Here is a 19,274-nt window from a genome sequence, read left to right as displayed (position 1 = left end):
GGAATTGGGGCTACCAGGGCAGTTGGTATGAGAAGCGCACCACAGCTGTGGAAATGTTACATGGGTAAAAACAGCAGTCAAAAATAAGTTTATTGTTCACTGGGGATGAAGAATCAGGAATTCCCTGAGGAGTCAAAGATAATAGCGCTGCAGCCGTCATGAGCTGGAGAAGAAAATAGCATGTCAAGCACGGTTTCATTACAGTCATCAGTTTTATTTACATACCACCAAAAAAACCACCATGAAAACAGTTTATTGGGGTTAGTTAAGGACTTTTGCTACATGAGATTGGTGAAATTAATACTGTTAGGAGCAACAAAGCAAATGAGAAGACAGCCAGAAGTCCTGAACCTTCAGTCTGCTCACAAGAGCAGCATCTAATTGACAGCCTTCACAATAAGGTATTCTGTAGTCCTCTTGTCCATGCAATGTGTGAGGTATGAAACAGCCCAGCAAGGCTTCCTGTTTTCCCCTGATACCATTAGCAATAAAAGTAACAGAGCAACCAAGAAAAAAAAAAAAACAAACACAAAAAGAATATAAAGTGAGGTGGAAGCCCTCAGCCTCTCTCACTCACCATTGTAAAGAACAAAACTGATAAACTCCACGTGCAACAGCCAGCCCAAGGTCAAACTTCCCATGGCTTTCTGTCACGTTTGTAGCCATTTCATTGAGCCCCTTTAAAGAGTCCCTCCTGCAAAAACTCTGGGAGGCTCCATTGCGGGCAGCAGCCATTCCTTTTTGTATCACAGAACATACAGGGACATCGGAGATTGTCTTTGGAGCGACCACTGGGTGCCGCTAAATTCTCGTCTTCCACCCGACCACACGCACGCGAGGACGTCCCCCGTGCCCGCGCACGACCCCTCCGCGTTCCCCCGGGGCCCCGGCGTGCTCCCGGTACCCCGGCGCCAGCGACCCCGCTCCAGGCGGCCCCTTAGAGGGCTCGGGTGGCTCCCGGCCCGGGGCGGGGCCCGGCTGCAGCACAGGGGAAGGAGCGGGGCGGCGCAACCGGGCTGCAACCCACGGGCACCGCGCCCGGCCCCTGTGCGTGCGCCGCCAGCGTTGACCCGCGCCCCGGCCGGGCAGAAGCGGAGACGCGTCGCAGCACGGCCGCGGGCACCAGGGCCTGACTGGTGGATCGGGCGCAGGAGCGGTGGCAGCGCTGAGCCCAGGCCGGCAGAGCGCCGCCGCCGCGGCTCCGTGACGGCTCCGGCACTCGCGTGCGCCGTGCCCCGCCTCGGGCTGCCCCGAGGCACGCTGGGAGCTGTAGGCCGACGCTGCCGGGCAGCCACGTTGGCTTGGGGGTCCGTGGCCGCGGGGTGGCCTTTTCCCTCAGCTGGGGCCGGCTGCATGCGTGGTTGCCGGTGGTGAGGTGAGAGTCTTCGGCGGTGAGCGTTGGGCGGGGGTCGTCCTGTAGGGAGCAGGCACAGGGGGAGGGTGCTGCGGCCGGGAGCGGGGCCTTGCCCATGGGTACCCACAGGCAGGGAGTGGTGGGAGCCCCCAGCGGGAGCCAGGTCTGCCCGCCCAGGGACGTTTTCCAGGTGATGGCCGGGCCATTTTCCTGGTCGGCTGGAGATGGGCCAGCAGCCCAAGACAGGCTTTGGGAAGATGCGAGGCTGCTAGCAGCTTGTTGCCTTCCTTTGGCAGGGCTGGCGCTCAGGGCCGAGAGCTCCCTTTGTCCTGCTGCAGTCACCTGAGGCTGGTGGAGCTTTGGCCCATGGAAGCAGTGCCACATCCCAGTGTATTCTCTTGGATGTGTGATAGCTCAGCATCTGGATCCTTACAGAGGAGGAAGCTGGGGGAGAGAGCGAGCGAGAAGCTTCTGAACCATGAAATCCTCCTGGCGGTACCCAGAGCGGGAGCTGCGGTGAGCAGTAGGCCCTTTGGGTTGTGTCCCCCCGTTCTGCGTCCCCAGCTGCCTTTGCACTCCTCTGCATCTGCCACCCCTCCCCATCTTCTCTCAGCCTGTCCGTTGCTGTTTTGTCCTCGTCCATCTCTTTTGCCTGCTTGTTTGCTCTCTGTACGGCCTGCTTCCCATCCGCATGTTTTTCTGCAGCCTGCTCCCTGTCCCTTTTTCCTCTGTGTTGCTGCCTTTCCCCAGGTTCTTTCTTCTCTTTGCCCTGCTCCCTTTAGCCCCTTACTCTCTGTCTCTCTGCTCTTTGGAGGATTTTTCTTCTCTGCCCATGTCTTTCTTTTCCCCACTCTGTCCTTCTTCCCTTCTTTCTCAATCCCCGCCCCCTCCCCGCCCGCTGATGTTTCACTTCCCGCATCTGCCCCACTCTTTGCACTCGCGGTCTTTCAGCTCCTTGTCCTACCCATCCGCATGTCTCTGTCCCGCGGCGTATGCCGTTAAGCCCCCTGTCCAGCTTGCTCCCCTTTTTCCTTCTCCCTGCTTCTGTCCTGCTCCCCTTCCCTTGACACTCTTTTACCGTCTCAGCTCTGCTCCACACTGCTGTATCTCCTTTCTTCATCTCTGTCTCCTTCTGCACCCCTCAGTCGCAGCGCTCCAATCTCTGGTGTTCTCCTCCCCCTGCCTGCTCCGTTAAGAACTTTTAAGTTCTTCATCTCTCATCAGTTATTCATCTTGCAGATCTTCCTTTCCTGCTCCCTATCTCTCAATTTCTGACAGTTCTTCCTACTTTGTCTCCCTCTGCTTTTCCATGTTCTTGTGTCTCTCTCTGCTCCACTGTTTCGATTGCGCTTCCATGCTTTCCATCCCTTTTTCTTTTAGACCATCTGTTGTGCTCCCTGTCCTCTTTCCTAGTCCCATCACTGTATCCCTGTGCCCACCCACCCCCACCCCACATCATTCTCCATATTCCCCTCCCCCACTTTCTCTGTCTTGGTGCCTTCCCATTGCTGTTTTGTCCTCCATCCGTCCATCCTGTTTCCTGTCCCTTTCCTTGTCTTTCTGGCACGAAGCCTAGCCCCATTGTTCCTTTACTAACTTCTGTCTGTCACTCTGTCCAGCTTCCCCTGTCCATGTTGTTTCCCGCTAAACCCCTCCCTATCCATGTGTTTACTCTTGCTTTCAGTCCCTCTGTTCTGCTTCCTGTCCTTGTCTTCTCTGTCTCTCCCTGTGCTGTGCCCCATTTCCTCCTTTCTCGCTAGACCCACCCCGTCCAGCCTTTGTCTTCCTTTCTCGATCTCTCGGTCCTCTTGGCCGTCACAGTTGTGCCTCTGTTGTGCTCCCTGTCCAACCCTCTTGATCATCCCTGTCCAGCTCCCTGCCCTCTGGGTGGTTCTTCTGTCCCTCTGCCCTAGCTGACTGTCTGTCCATTTTCTCTCTCGCTGCTTGTGGCATGCTTGTTCCCTTTTTCCTTTGTTTTCTTCCTCTGCCTGTGCCTCGTAGCCCATGGCCACAGGAACCAACCCTTACCCGTGGGACGGATGCAGAGATGGACAGAGGGATGTTAACTCGATGCCTGAGCCCTGCAGCGCCCCCAAAGGGAAGAGGAGAATGTACAGGCAGGGAGCCCTGCTGCAGCCTCCCTCCCAGGAGTCCTGCGTACAAGTTAATAAAGTTTGCTTTCTCGCTTGCACTGCCCTTTGTGGCCCTGGTAAGGGGCTGTCGCCGTGTCTGTGGGTGCAGGTTCCATAGGGGGGTGAGTACGGAGGGGGCAGGGGGTGGGGGGGGGAATGTCAGTGGACGTGGACGGCCCCTCTGGGTGTGGGGGCCACCCTGCTGGGTGAGGGCAGCCGGGGAGGGCAGCCGGGGAGGGCAGTAGAGCTGCAGTGTCTTTGCTCCCTGGACCTGGTGTGCTGGGGCTGGGCTGCACAGAGGGGTCACTGAGTGTGGCCGGGGCTGCGGCTGCTTCTGGGAGGGGGGGCAGGGTAGAAGTTGGGTGTCGAGGGAACAGCGGCTGGGGCAGGGGAAGCCCCTGGCGTGGGGAGGAACTGTGGAGCAGGCGCGGGGCTGGGGCACAGGGCTGGCCCGGGCCAGGGGGAAGAGGGCGGGCAGCGGGTCAGAAAGCGCGAGGTTGGCTCTGGGGCTTCCTCGGAAATGGGAGTTTCAAAAAGTTCAACAAACTTTGTTGATGCATTCCCTACGGCAAGGGCCACAGCTCAAACCGTGGTAAAGATATTATTAGAAAGCATCATACCCAGATACGGGGTAATAGAAGCAATTGACTCTGATCGAGGCCCACACTTTCTGTCAAAGGTATCCCGAGACACGATGAAGGCTCTGGGAATTAAATGGGAATATCACACTCCCTGGCATCCTCAGAGTTCGGGAAAGGTAGAACGAATGAATGGTGAAATTAAAAAGCAACTAACAAAGCTTATGATAGAGACTAAAACCTCCTGGGTGAAATGTTTACTGCTTGCACTATTGAATATCCGGACATAGCCCCGAGCCGATGTCGGAATCTCACCTTTTGAAAGGCTGTATGGTATGCCTTATGATTTAGAGATGCCATCTGATCACCCCCAGGTACAGGATATCCAATTAAAACCTTATTTAATACAGCTTATGAACCGACGGAGGGAGTTGCAAGCAAAAGGCTTGGTGGCTAGATATAGCAATCCATAGGATACAACCTGGAGATAGGGTTCTAATTAAGACATGGAAAGAAACGTCTTTAACAGCACGGTGGGGAGGCCCCTATGTTGTTTTACTTATCACAGAGACGGCTATCCGGACGGCTGAGAAGGGGTGAACGCATGCCAGTCGCGTGAAAGGACCGATCCAGAAAAGCGAATGGGAAGCGGTCGCAGGCCTTGATGACTTAAAGCTCACGTTGAAACGAACTCGATAAGTATGGTCTAACTGTCTATGTATCGTAAAAAGGAGGAGAGGGGACCCTGTTTGATCAGAAAAAGGTCGCGGTTACCTGAGAAACTCCCCTGAAGAACACTGCTGCTGCCGAGAAGAACCTGCACCTTGTAGTTCGCTGCAACCGAACTGACAAGCGATGCAGAGAGTGAAACGGTGGGGAATTACGTGGCCAGGTAAAGAACTCTGGAAAATGGGCCCTAGCCATTTTTTTTTTTTTTTTGCGATACATAGTAATGGGTACGATTGTTTACACTGTTCCTGGGTCTGCGCACCCTCACAAACCTTTTAAATGGAGCCTGCCTGATTAGATGGGAAGATCACCATGTTGTTCAGCAGATAACTACTGCTGGGGGACTGATAGGGGAGGCATCATCTATATAAAGAAGGAAGAGACTAAGAGTCCCCAACGGGTGGGACCAAATCAGAAACTGTCGGGGAGTGTTTTGAGGATTCAGCCTACACAAGCTTTTAGAATGCTAACTCCTTGTTGTGGTTTAACCCGGCTGGCAGCTAAACACCACACAGCCGTTCGCTCACCCTCCCCCCTCCCTCTCTGGGATGGGGGAGAGAAACGGGAAAGTGAAGCCTGTGAGTTGAGATAAAGACAGTTTATTAAAACAGGAATATAATAATAACAATAATAATAATAGTGATAATGATAATAGTATTAATAATAATAATGTGTAAGAAAACAAGTGATGCACAATGCAATTGCTCACCACCCGCTGACCGATGCCCAGCCTATCCCCGAGCAGCCGGCCCCCCACCCCGGCCAGCCACCCCTATATATTGTTTAGCATGACATCAGATGGTATGGAATACCCCTTTGGCCAGTTTGGGTCAGCTGTCCTGGGTCTGTCCCCTCCCAGCTCCTGCTGCACCCCTAGCCTGCTCGCTGGCAGGACAGAGTGAGAAGCCGAAAAGTCCTTGGCCTGGTGTAAAGACTGCTCTGCAACAATTAAAACATCAGCATGTTATCAGCGCTCTTCTCATCCTAATCCAAAACATAGCACCCTACCAGCTACTATGAGGAAAAATTAACTCTGTCCTAACTGGAACCAGGACACTCCTAATAGCCCTAAACCACTGGAGGTTGCTAATAAATCAGTAAACCCGGAGTACGGGATTAGAAATGAAGGGGTGACCGGGAATAACATATGGAGAATCATGAATGCTAGTTATCAGTTGTTGAATCCAACAAATCCAGACGTGCCTAGACCTTGCTGGTTATGTCTTGATATAAGGCCCCCATATTACGACGCCATTGGGGATCTGGGAGAGACCACCCGTTCAAACGAAACCGATCCCCCACAATGCAATTGGGGAAGGGATGTAGGAATAACGTTAACGGAAGTAACTGGGAATGGCAGATGCGTAGGCATGGTCCCTGGTGAGAAGTTCCATCTATGCAATATTACAGAAAATGTTACACAATTAGACAAAGAAAAATGGTTAATACCAGCAGATAACACCAGATGGGTATGTTCGTCTCTGGGGGTAACTCCATGCTTATCTTTGAAATTGTTCAACTCGTCTCATGATTTCTGTGTACAGGTAGTAATTATCCCAAGGATTCTTTACCATTCTGAGGAGTATATGTACATCCAACATGCTATGGCAAAAAACCACTTAAGGAAGAGAGAGCCTATTACGGCTCTTACTTTAGCCACTCTGCTGATTCTGGGGGCTGCAGGAGCCGGAACTGGAATTACCTCTCTGGTAAAACAAAGCCAAGAATTTACCTCGTTACGCATCGCTGTAGATGAGGATTTGGCCCGTATCGAGCAATCTATATAAGCTTTAGAGAAATCTGTGCGATCCTCATCTGAAGTAGTACTACAAAATCGTAGGGGATTAGATCTGATTTTTCTACAATAAGGAGCATTGTGTGCAGCCCTACGAGAGGAGTGTTGTGTATATGCTGATCATACTGGAGTGGTAAGGGATACAATGACTAAATTGAGAGAAGGGCTAGAAAAACGAAAAAGGGAGAATGAAGCCCACCAAAACTGGTACGAATCCTGGTTTAATTACTCACCTTGGCTCACTACACTGCTATCAGCTATAGCAGGACCTTTGTTGCTGCTCATATTTACACTAACTTTTGGACCAAGTATATTCAATCAAATAATCACAATTGTAAAAAACCGATTAGAGGCAGCTCAGCTTATGCTTGTGTGTGCGAAATATGAATCTCTTGAACAGGAGGAGGATGACGCAGAAACTTTAATATTGAGCAAACAAGTGCTTCAAAAATTCATCAATGAACAAAATATGTTAGAAAAAGAGAAAGGAGGGATTGTGATAAATTAGCGGGTGTTTGTTCATCGTCTTTAAAAAGAATTCAGAGAATCTGCTGAGAAGATAAGGTTTTGCAATTTACGACCTTGTTAAGGGGGAAGACTAAGCAAGTAGATAGTGGGGAGGGGGTGTTGGATAAACGTCCTTGGTAAAACAAAGACTCTGTGAAATACTGTTTGCTGCTTTACTACCCTTGAACACGAGCACAACGCATGATCATTGAAAGAAACAGAACGAACTGCACAGCTTCAGAAGATTCAACAAGTCCTGACAAGCCGAACTTGGATGCTATAAAACGGCGACACTGAAAAGGGAAAGTTGCGTGCTGTGATGGAGCGGAGACTCCCCAGCCGCCCAGCGCTGTTTTGCTTGTACCTGCTTACTTAATAAATAAATTATCTTCGATAGACCAGAAAATTGCGTGGTCTCGCTTATAACATTAAACAATGAAGCTTGTGCAGTGTGTGTTGTGTGGCCCGGGCAGAGTTTGCCGCGGCGCTGTGAACGAAGAATCTCAGTTTGAGCTGGTGAGCAGCTGAAGTAAAGGAGCTGGGAAGAGAGAGGTATTGCAGCAGGTACGCTGTGGCTGTGAGGTGCCTCAGGGTGTGCTTTTCTCTTGTCTCTGCAGGTGCTTCGTGCAGTCTTGGACAGGGAAATCCCCGTGTCACGGAGCAGTGAGGGAAGGTGAGAGTTTTATCAGCCTGGTGATCCCTTATCTGAAGCAAAGGGAAGACGTTTGGGTGTTTCCCTCTGAGGGTCTGAGGTGAGGCTGTTTGGGACAGAGGAGCAGCGTGGCAGGTGGTGGCTTGCAAGCACAGCGGTCATTTTGTCCTTCTGTGTTCCCAGGTGGCACGGGTGGTGGTGGCCGTTCCTTTCGAGCTTGGATCTAACTTGCAGGTACTTGCTGTTTTGAAACGAAAACATTAAATATGGGGTGACTTCTGTTGTTGAGGGATGGGTGCTAATGCTGTCAGCTGAATGTTTATCTTCTGACTGTGTTTTCCTTTGTTCAGGCTGAAATGCAGTGTGCAGTACAGGACGTCACAACCCGAGCTACCTCTGGAGTGACTCTGGTGAGTGATGAACAGAGGTAGCTGTTATTTTTGGGGTGCGGTTGTCGCTGCACTTACTTTACTACATCAAATAGAGTAAAATTCCAGTTTCTCTTTTAGAGGTGCTCTAGGTAGCTTCAGAGAATGGGTGAAAGCATCTGCCATGTGGGGTAGGTAAGCGGCTGAGGTAAAGGAGGGGACGAGAGTAACTGTCCTGAGGGTGCAGTGGCTTTTATTGCTGTGGTAGCTTTCTCTTCTGTTTATCAGGTGCCACGGGCAGGGTGGGCTGTGATAGTCTTTAGAATAGGAGCAAAGCAGGTCACTGGAATGCTGTTTGGTTCCTGAGAAAGGTGTTGCAGAGGAAAAAGGTGGTCTGGCGTGGCAGCTCCTGATGGTGGTCTTCTTCAGTAGGTGAAGCGGTGCCTGAAGCCCCATCCCGTGTAGCCTGAGCACGCCTCGCTGAGGTTGAAGCCTGCTTTCCAGCAGTTTCCAAAACTGTGTTGAGGCTGAAATGGTGTGTCTGTGTTTGGGCTGGGGTTGCACCTTGGTGAGTGTAGGGATGAGTTTTAAGTTGGTGCAGCAGAGGGCCAGGCTCCATTGTCCTGTAGTGTGTTTTGACCCATCAGCATAGCCTTTTGGTTTTCAGATAGCCTACTCAAGTACGTGATTTTTCCTGCGAGTGATGTTATTACATGGAATTGATTTTTTTTTTTTTTTGGCATGTAATCTGTTATGCTCTCAGATTTTTCTTTCTATATAAATAAAGGTTTGAGCTAAGTCTAGCTGAAAAAATTTCAGTTACTTGCTTGGTCGTATTGTCCTTTCAATATTCAAAGCTGCAGCAAAAGCATGGGTATTGTTGCTTCTAGAAACAACCCAGTTCTCTAGTCTGCAGTCTGCATGCTATTGAGATAAACCAGATTAAAGAAAAAACAAAAGAAAAACAACAAAAAAAACCAAACAAAACACAAAACCAAAAAAAAAAACACCAAAAAAAACCCCACAGCTGCTGTGCTGCTTGTGCTCTTTCTACTTTCTTGTGCTTTGCCACCTCCCCTTTCCCAGGTGATTGGGTTTGGGTGCTGGGCGGGGCCAAATGGTATATGAGCCCCAGGTATGCCATTAGAGAGTTCATTGTGCCTGGGCTGCTCTTTGGGGTAAGTGCTTTGTTTTTCCTTCAGTCAGTTGCAGGGTTCTTTGGGCAGGTTGGAGTCTATGGATTTCTAGATTTTAAGTGCTTGGAAATCACTTACTAGAGGGATATTTAGCAGAGGTTGCTGTCTCACTTGTTATTGGGATGGTGGGATCCACTTGTGTTTTTGGGTTATATTTGAATCTCTAGACGTATGAAGCCACTTGTGTAACTCTCCAGAGGACTAAAAAGAGCTTGATTGCACACTACAAGAGGCTTGACCACGTAGGCGCAGTATTACCAAGAGACTGAGCAGGGTCGTATCAGAGTTACCTTTTTCATCTGTAAAGGGTAGGTCTGTGATCGGCGCCGCCGGCGCCGCCCGGGCACATTTTGGCGCGGCGCCGCCCGGGCACATTTTGGCGCGGCGCCGCCCGGGCACATTTTGGCGCGGCGCCGCCCGGGCACATTTTGGCGCGGCGCCGCCCGGGCACATTTTGGCGCGGCGCCGCCCGGGCACATTTTGGCGCGGCGCCGCCCGGGCACATTTTGGCGCGGCGCCGCCCGGGCACATTTTGGCGCGGCGCCGCCCGGGCACATTTTGGCGCGGCGCCGCCCGGGCACATTTTGGCGCGGCGCCGCCCGGGCACATTTTGGCGCGGCGCCGCCCGGGCACATTTTGGCGCGGCGCCGCCCGGGCACATTTTGGCGCGGCGCCGCCCGGGCACATTTTGGCGCGGCGCCGCCCGGGCACATTTTGGCGCGGCGCCGCCCGGGCACATTTTGGCGCGGCGCCGCCCGGGCACATTTTGGCGCGGCGCCGCCCGGGCACATTTTGGCGCGGCGCCGCCCGGGCACATTTTGGCGCGGCGCCGCCCGGGCACATTTTGGCGCGGCGCCGCCCGGGCACATTTTGGCGCGGCGCCGCCCGGGCACATTTTGGCGCGGCGCCGCCCGGGCACATTTTGGCGCGGCGCCGCCCGGGCACATTTTGGCGCGGCGCCGCCCGGGCACATTTTGGCGCGGCGCCGCCCGGGCACATTTTGGCGCGGCGCCGCCCGGGCACATTTTGGCGCGGCGCCGCCCGGGCACATTTTGGCGCGGCGCCGCCCGGGCACATTTTGGCGCGGCGCCGCCCGGGCACATTTTGGCGCGGCGCCGCCCGGGCACATTTTGGCGCGGCGCCGCCCGGGCACATTTTGGCGCGGCGCCGCCCGGGCACATTTTGGCGCGGCGCCGCCCGGGCACATTTTGGCGCGGCGCCGCCCGGGCACATTTTGGCGCGGCGCCGCCCGGGCACATTTTGGCGCGGCGCCGCCCGGGCACATTTTGGCGCGGCGCCGCCCGGGCACATTTTGGCGCGGCGCCGCCCGGGCACATTTTGGCGCGGCGCCGCCCGGGCACATTTTGGCGCGGCGCCGCCCGGGCACATTTTGGCGCGGCGCCGCCCGGGCACATTTTGGCGCGGCGCCGCCCGGGCACATTTTGGCGCGGCGCCGCCCGGGCACATTTTGGCGCGGCGCCGCCCGGGCACATTTTGGCGCGGCGCCGCCCGGGCACATTTTGGCGCGGCGCCGCCCGGGCACATTTTGGCGCGGCGCCGCCCGGGCACATTTTGGCGCGGCGCCGCCCGGGCACATTTTGGCGCGGCGCCGCCCGGGCACATTTTGGCGCGGCGCCGCCCGGGCACATTTTGGCGCGGCGCCGCCCGGGCACATTTTGGCGCGGCGCCGCCCGGGCACATTTTGGCGCGGCGCCGCCCGGGCACATTTTGGCGCGGCGCCGCCCGGGCACATTTTGGCGCGGCGCCGCCCGGGCACATTTTGGCGCGGCGCCGCCCGGGCACATTTTGGCGCGGCGCCGCCCGGGCACATTTTGGCGCGGCGCCGCCCGGGCACATTTTGGCGCGGCGCCGCCCGGGCACATTTTGGCGCGGCGCCGCCCGGGCACATTTTGGCGCGGCGCCGCCCGGGCACATTTTGGCGCGGCGCCGCCCGGGCACATTTTGGCGCGGCGCCGCCCGGGCACATTTTGGCGCGGCGCCGCCCGGGCACATTTTGGCGCGGCGCCGCCCGGGCACATTTTGGCGCGGCGCCGCCCGGGCACATTTTGGCGCGGCGCCGCCCGGGCACATTTTGGCGCGGCGCCGCCCGGGCACATTTTGGCGCGGCGCCGCCCGGGCACATTTTGGCGCGGCGCCGCCCGGGCACATTTTGGCGCGGCGCCGCCCGGGCACATTTTGGCGCGGCGCCGCCCGGGCACATTTTGGCGCGGCGCCGCCCGGGCACATTTTGGCGCGGCGCCGCCCGGGCACATTTATTTTAGATGGAGCTAACGAGCAGCTGAAGTAAAGCAACTGGGAAGAGAGAGGTATTGCAGCAGGTACGCTGTGGCTGTGAGGTGCCTCAGGGTGTGCTTTTCTCTCCTCTCTGCAGGTGCTTGGTGCAGTCTTGGACATGGAAATGCCCGTGTCACGGAGCAGTGAGGGAAGGTGAGCGTGTTGTCAGCCTGGTTGTCCCTTAACTGAAGTGAAGGGACGTAGTGGGTTTATGTGGCAAGGTTTTGGTAGCAGGGGGCTCTAGGGGTGGCTTTTGTGCAAAGAATCTAGAAGCTGCCCCACGTTAGGTAAGGGCCCTGCTGCTGAGCGGAGCCAATAAGTGATGTTGTTTGCGCGTCTGTGAGAGCATATTTAAGACAGGAAAAAAAAAAAAACACGCTGGTCCATGCAGCAGCTGGGAGAGCAAGAGGAGTGAGGAACAGCCTTGCAGGCGCCAAGGTCAGTGAAGAAGGAGGGGGAGAGGTACTCCAGGTGCCGGAGCGGAAGTCCCCTGCGGCCTGTGGCGAGGACTGTGGTGAAGCAGGCTGTCCTTCTGCAGCCCACGGAGTACCATGGTGGAGCAGGGTTCCATGCTGCAGCTGGTGGAGGAGGCCACGGTGGAGCAGGTGGACCTGCACTGATGGAGGCTGCGGCCTGTGGAAGACCCTTGCCGGAGCAGATTCTGGGCCGGACCTGTAGACCGTGGAGAGGAGACCACGCAGGAGCAGGTGAGCTGGCAGGAGCTGCTGTCCGTGGGGGACCCAGGTTGGAGCAGTTTGCTCTTGAGGGATGGACCCCGTGGTATGGACCTACATCTGGAACAGTTCTGGAAGAGCTGCTGCCTGTGGGAAGGCCATGCCAGATCAGTTGACCAAGGACTGTATCCTGTGGGAGGAACCCCACAGCACAGGGGATGAGGGCATCCGAGAAGGAGTGGCGGCAAAGCAGCGCTATAGACTGACCATAAACACCGATCACCTGCACCGCTGGGGAGGAGAAGGTGGAAGAGGGTGGTTGGGGGGGAAGGTGCTTTTGGTTGCTTTCGTTTGTTTCTCGGTTCTCTACATTGTGTAGTAATAAGCAATAAATCTTTCTATCTTTCTATGCTGAGCGTGTTTTGCCTATCACGATATTTACTGTGTAATCTCCTTGTCCTTATCTCAACCCTTGAGCCCTTTTTCATTGTATTTTCTTCCTGTCCTTCTATGAGGAGGGAGAGTGAGAGAGTGGTTTTGGTGGAGCTCGGTCACCTACCCCTGTAAAACCACCACAGGGGAAGATGTTCAGGTGTTTCCCTCTGAGGGTCTGAGGTGAGGCTGTTTGGGACAGAGGAGCAGTGTGGCAGGTGGTGGCTTGCAAGCACAGCGATCATTTTGTCCTTCTGTGTTCCCAGGTGGCATGGGTGATGGTGGCCGTTCCTTTCGAGCTTGGATCTAACTTGCAGGTACAGAGGCAAGGGGACTGCTGTTTTGAAATGAAAACATTAAATATGGGGTCACTTCTGTTGTTGAGGGATGGGTGCTAATGCTGTCAGCTGAATGTTTGTCTTCTGTTTTCCTTTGTTCAGGCTGAAACGCAGTGTGCAGTACAGGACGTCACGACCCGAGCTACCTCTGGAGTGACTCTGGTGAGTGATGAACAGAGGTAGCTGTTATTTTTGGGGTGCGGTTGTTGCTGCAGTTTTTTTAACTACATCAAATAGAGTAAAATTCCAGTTTCTCTTTTAGAGGTGCTCTTGGTGGCTTCAGAGAACGGGTGGAAGCATCTGCCATGTGGGGTAGGTAAGCGGCTGAGGTAAAGGAGGGGATGAAGGCAACTGTCCTGAGGGTGCAGTGGCTTTTGCTGCTGTGGTTGCTTTCTCTTCTGCTTATCAGGTGCCACAGGCAAGGTGGGCTGTGATAGTCTTTGGAATAGGAGCAAAGCAGGTCACTGGAATGCTGTTTGGTTCCTGAGAAAGGTGTTGCAGAGGAGAAAGGTGGTCTGGCGTGGCAACTCCTGATGGTGGTCTTCTTCAGTAGGTGAAGAGGTGCCTGAAGCCCCATCCTGTGTAGCCTGAGGATGAAGCCTGCTTTCCGGCAGTTTCCAAAACTGTGTTGAGGCTGAAATGGTGTGTCTGTGTTTGGGCTGGGGTTGCACCTTGGTGATTGTAGGGATGAGTTTTAAGTTGGTGCAGCAGAGGGCCAGGCTCCATTGTCCATTGTGTTTTGACCCATCGGCATAGCCTTTTGGTTTTCAGATAGCCTACTCAAGTACGTGATTTTTCCTGCGAGTGATGTTATTACATGGAATTGATTTTTTTTTTTTTTTGTTTTGGCGTGTGATCTGTTATGCTCCCAGATTTTTCTTTCTTTGTAAATAAAGATTTGAGCTAATTCCAGCTGAAAAAAATTCAGTTACTTGCTTGGTCATATTGTCCTTTCAATATTCAAAGCTGCAGCAAAAGCATGGGTATTGTTGCTTCTAGAATCACCCCAGTTCTCTTGTCTGCAGTTTGTATGCTGTTGAGCTAAACCAGATTTAAAAAAAAAAAAAAAAAAAAAAAAAAAAAAAAAACACAAAAAAAACCCCCACAGCTGCTGCTGCTTGTGCTCTTTCTACTTTCTTGTGCTTTGCCCCTCCCCTTTCCCAGGTGATTGGGTTTGGGTGCTGGGCGGGGCCAAATGGTATATGAGCCCCAGGTATGCCATTAGAGAGTTCATTGTGCCTGGGCTGCTCTTTGGGGTAAGTGCTTTGTTTTTCTTTCAGTCAGTTGCAGGGTTCTTTGGGCAGGTTGGAGTCTATGGATTTCTAGATTTTAAGTGCTTGGAAATCACTTACTAGAGGGATATTTAGCAGAGGTTGCTGTCTCACTTGTTATTGGGATGGTGGGATCCACTTGTGTTTTTGGGTTATATTTGAATCTCTAGACATATGAAGCTACTTGTGTAACTCTCCAGAGGACTAAAAAGAGCTTGCTTATACGCTACAAGAGGCTTGACCACGTAGGCGCAGTATTACCAAGAGACTGAGCAGGGTCGTATCAGAGTTACCTTTTTCATCTGTAAAGGGTAAGTCTGTGAATACCCCTGCTGGGGCTGCTGTGTGTGCATGGCTTTTTGGCATTTGTGGAGCTCAGTTGTTTTTTCTGTGTGTATGTTCTTACTTTTTTTTTTCTTTTGAGAGCCAAATAGTGTGTGTGCTGAGCGTGGTTGGCAGGAGGAGGTGGGGAATTGTCTGGCAGGGGAGCTGTTCGGGACTGGTAGGTTTGGTTTCTAGGAGCGTGCAGCATCCTTCCTGTGCGATGCCACTGATTGTTGGGCAGGAACGTTCCAGCTCGTGTGTCTTAAACAACGTAGCTTGTGCAGTGTGTGTTGTGTGGCCCGGGCAGAGTTTGCCGCGGCGCTGTGAGCGAAGAATCTCAGTTTGAGCTGGTGAGCAGCTGAAGTAAAGGAGCTGGGAAGAGAGAGGTATTGCAGCAGGTACACTGTGGCTGTGAGGTGCCTCAGGGTGTGCTTTTTTCTCTGCAGGTGCTTCGTGCAGTCTTGGACAGGGAAATCCCCGTGTCACGGAGCAGTGAGGGAAGGTGAGAGTTCTATCAGCCTGGTGATCCCTTATCTGATGCAAGGGAAGACATTCAGGTGTTTCCCTCTGAGGGTCTGAGGTGAGGCTGTTTGGGACAGAGGAGCAGTGTGGCAGGTGGAGGCTTGCAAGCACAGCGGTCGTTTTGTCCTTCTGTGTTCCCAGGTGGCATGGGTGGTGGTGGCCGTTCCTTTCGAGCTTGGATCTAACTTGCAGGTACAGAGGCAAGGGGACTGCTGTTTTGAAATGAAAACATTAAATATGGGGTCACTTCTGTTGTTGAGGGATGGGTGCTAATGCTGTCAGCTGAATGTTTGTCTTTTGACTGTGTTTTCCTTTGTTCAGGCTGAAACGCAGTGTGCAGTACAGGACGTCACGACCCGAGCTACCTCTGGAGTGACTCTGGTGAGTGATGAACAGAGGTAGCTGTTATTTTTGGGGTGCGGTTGTCACTGCAGTTTTTTTAACTACATCAAATAGAGTAAAATTCCAGTTTCTCTTTTGGAGGTGCTCTAGGTGGCTTCAGAGAACAGGTGGAAGCATCTGCCATGTGGGGTAGGTAAGCAGCTGAGGTAAAGGAGGGGATGAGGGTAACTGTCCTGAGGGTGCAGTGGCTTTTATTGCTGTGGTTGCCTTCTCTTCTGCTTATCAGGTGCCACAGGCAAGGTGGGCTGTGGTAGTCTTTAGAATAGCAGCAAAGCAGGTCACTGGAATGCTGTTTGGTTCCTGAGGCAGGTGTTGTAGAGGAGAAAAGCTTTCAATATTCAAAGCTGAAGCAAAAATAAATAAACCACAGCTGCTGCTTCTCCTCTTTCTGCTTGTGCTTTGCCCCTCCCCTTTCCCAGGTGATTGGCTTTGGGTTCCAGGCAGGGCCTAGTGGTCATTGAGTCACAGGCATCCCATCAGAGAGCTCGTTCTGCCTGGGCTGCACTTTAGAGTAAGTGCTTTGTTTTTCCTTCAGTGAGTTGGAGGTTTCTTTAGGTGGTTAAGAGTCTATGGACTGATGCGTTTCCAAGTAGAGACCGGTACGCCCATCTTTGTGAGGTAACAACTAGTAGGATCTGTTAGAGTAAACCAATCTAGTAATAGGTGCCTGTATTGCAAGCAGCTCTTCTTCAGGTGAGTAATTGTTATAGCATGTTTACGGATATTATGGCAATCTTACTTTGTGTGTTTGCTTTGTGGTTCTGGGTCCCTTATGATTTTTGCTGAATTAAGGCAAATATTATCAAAGTTATAACCTTGGTGGCAAAGTGATGGAGCAGGGTTTAGGAGATAAGTATCATCGAAGCTCCCTGTGTAAGCATGCATCTGAAAAGAGCAGCAGTAGGCGTGTAAGGGGTGGTCTTTTTCAGGGTTAGGGACAGTTTGTTATAGTTTTGGAGCTTTTGCCTGTGGTTTGTGTGGCTGTAGAGCGTTTAGACGTTGCAGCCTTCTAGTTTTTAAGTGCTTGGAATTCACATAATAGAGGTGTGCTTAGGAGGTATTGCCGGCTAACTCGTTTCTAAGAAAATGGTGGGGTACCGTTCCTTGACCGCATAAGCATGGTAGTATTACCAAGAGACTGAGCAGGGTCACCTTTTTCATCTGTAAAGGGTAAGTCTGTGATTACCCCTGTTGGGGCTGCTGTGCATTCATGGCCTTTTGGCATTTGTGGACCTGAGGGTTTTTTTTTTCCTGGCTCTTGTCTCTGTGTTTGAGTCCTCTGCAAGGAGCTGTACTGTTTGCGTGTCCACGGATATGACCTTCTCTTTTTGTTTCTTGTAGCCCAGGGCATGGGCACGGACACTTGAATGAGGCACGAGGGTGAGTGGACGGCAGTGTGGGCCCTGAGTTGGTCAGTGGATTGTGTTAGTCTGCTTTGCCTGTTATGCAGGCTTTGGAAGCACCTGGAGACAGCAGAGTACATCTCCTGCCACGTTCCTGAGGCGCGCCAGGCGTCAGCGGTTCCAGTTCCTGAAATGCTGGAGATGCTCTGAGCACAAGAGGAGCTGGGAGCGTGATGCATCTCCTTGGGATGTTAGGTGAGCGAAGCAGTGGTACTGGGCTGGGGAACGTGGGTCTGGGGCTTCTTGGCTGTTGGGGTAGGTGAGGAAAGAAGAGGAGTGGGTATAGACTGTTTTGTGGATTGTCATTTTTGTTTGTTCTTTCTCCTTGGTCTAAGCCACGTGACCTTGGCTCAGTACAGTAAATGGAAGCGCAAAGCCTGGATCGGGAAGGTGAGTGGAGTACAGTTGGGAAAAGGGCATTGTTTTTGATCTGGTAGTCTATTGGTCCCACCTCTGGGTGACTCCTCTTTTCCAGGGACGAAGAAGATACTGGGAACATCCTAGTTGGCCTCTGTGGTCCACCTTGAGGATGGATTGTGACCCCTGAGAATTAAGTCCAGGGGCAAATACTGTGTGTTTGGGGGTGGTTGGCAGGGGAAGGCGGGCAGTTGTCTGGAGTTGGTCTATCTGACTTCAGTAGCAAAGCAGGTCAGTGGGCTACTGTTTTGTTTTTGAGGTGGGTGTTTCACTGGAAGAAGTTTGGCTGGTGTGCCAGTGCCCGATGGCACTTTATTTCTGCAGGTGAAGAGGAGCCTTGTGCCGGAAGCAATGTCCTGGCTAGCCTTCGTGTTCCTTGATGAGGATGGAACCTGCCTCCCGTCATTCCCAAGCTAAGTTGTGGGGCAAGTGCTATGTTTGCTTTCGGGTTTTGAATGCACACATAGGGCGAGGGTCTGTGCTTTTAAGTCATTACTGTGGATGGGGCCTTTTAGGATTGATCACGGTCAGACAGTGTGTGGGGGTGTGAGATTCTGTCAGGTACGGCTTGAGCACGTGCCAGGCAGGGCAGTTCCAGCTTGGTGCCTGTGTTCTGTGTTGTCTGTGCTGTGCTGTTGCTCCTGGTGCTTGGCAGGCCCTGGGGAAGCCGTCCTGAGGGTGTCGAACACTTGACCTCACTGGAATAATGCTGATGCTCAATCGGAAGCTGAGCAGTTCTTGTCTTGCAGTGGGAGCCTAAAGAGATCATTTCTTCTGTGCGTGTAATTTTTTTGTATCAAATGTTTCTTGATGTGATCATCATATGTTACACGCTCCTCAGGTCTTGATATCCTCATTGCCTTTTTCCACTGGACGGATTAGATGGGCAACTTGTTAGCCACACCAAAGGTCCTAAATGCTTGTTTCATCATCGTAGGGCTCATCTGAGCACTTCTTGTCTTGCAGTCGCAGCTTAAAGCGCAGAAGTGTTTCAGGTCTTGTGCATCATATTCGGTTTCAGATGGCATCTGTTTCCATCCTCGCTGTTGCGGAAGTCATGTGGGCTTCATCAGGAGCTCTGTCTTGGGAGTTCATTTCTGAAGCATTTTTCTTCTGGGGTTTGCACTCCCCATCCTTCTGGTCTCTTGTCTTGAAGGCAGGCTTTTTATGCCTCCATCATCCCAGTTCTGGCAGTTGCTTCCAGTCGCATGTCGTGACATTTGAGTCTCTCCTTGGGTCTGCTGCAGAGCACCTGTTCTGACTTGCTGTCGCTGTAGGGCTTCCCTCTGGGAGTCCTCTTTTTTTTTGCGCCTTGTGTTCTGTGTTTTGTTCGTAACGTTTGTAGCGTGCCTGTGTGTGTGTGTGTTTGGCCTGGAGCTGTCCTGCCTGGCAGTTAGTGATGGTAACTAAGGTGACGGTCCATCGGTGTACTAATACATTGTCCGGACTGTTTTGGCAAAGACATCCGGTCTGCCTCTGGGCACGTACTGAAGGGCAGCTGGCACAGAGTCATCTCCATGGTGTTTGGCAAATGTGGAGGGGGAGACCTGAGCTGCTTGCGAGCAGCTGTTTGCATAGTGCTTGAATAGTGCTAGAGGAGAGGTCTGTCATTGAATCTTGAAAGCTCGCAGATGTGGAGTGTTTTTATTTTTCTCCAGTCCTAGATAAACCTTAGGAGGAACCGGTCAAAGGAAAGAGCTCCTTCTGGAGCTGTCAAGCTCTCGTTTGGCAGCTCGGTGACTGTCTTGATCTACTTCTGAGGTGCCGAGGCAAGTTGTCTGCTGTTTTGAAATGATAAAATTAGCCATGGGGTCCCTTGTGTTGTTGAGGGATGGGTGCTAATGCTGGCATCTGAATGATTATCTTCTGACTGTTTTCATTTGTT

At 52.8% G+C, this 19,274-nt stretch overlaps 2 protein-coding genes across 2 annotated transcripts; both read left to right on the top strand.

Moving 5' to 3' along the window:
* The first annotated feature begins 1,237 nt into the window (after positions 1-1,237).
* LOC310882180 (uncharacterized protein) lies at positions 1,238-12,958 on the top strand. Its single transcript, XM_083800582.1, has 11 exons — positions 1,238-1,375; positions 1,651-1,870; positions 2,735-7,611; positions 7,713-7,847; positions 7,931-7,981; positions 8,098-8,157; positions 8,545-9,293; positions 11,704-11,759; positions 11,998-12,044; positions 12,145-12,313; positions 12,796-12,958. The coding sequence occupies exons 7-11, from the start codon at positions 9,253-9,255 to the stop codon at positions 12,897-12,899; spliced, it is 417 nt and encodes a 138-aa protein (XP_083656708.1). The 5' UTR covers positions 1,238-1,375; positions 1,651-1,870; positions 2,735-7,611; positions 7,713-7,847; positions 7,931-7,981; positions 8,098-8,157; positions 8,545-9,252; the 3' UTR covers positions 12,900-12,958.
* A 3,952-nt stretch (positions 12,959-16,910) lies between these two features.
* LOC310882181 (uncharacterized protein) lies at positions 16,911-19,041 on the top strand. The gene is made up of 4 exons (XM_083800583.1): positions 16,911-16,949; positions 17,020-17,167; positions 17,308-17,362; positions 17,714-19,041. Exons 1-4 carry the CDS (start codon positions 16,937-16,939, stop codon positions 17,804-17,806), a joined length of 309 nt encoding a protein of 102 aa, XP_083656709.1. The 5' UTR covers positions 16,911-16,936; the 3' UTR covers positions 17,807-19,041.
* The last annotated feature ends 233 nt before the right edge of the window (positions 19,042-19,274 follow it).

Source organism: Anser anser (assembly GCF_964211835.1).
Source record: "Anser anser genome assembly, chromosome: 15".
NCBI lineage: Eukaryota > Metazoa > Chordata > Aves > Anseriformes > Anatidae > Anser > Anser anser.
The sequence above is the reverse complement of the archived record's forward strand: the minus strand, read 5'-3'. Positions and strand labels throughout refer to the sequence as shown.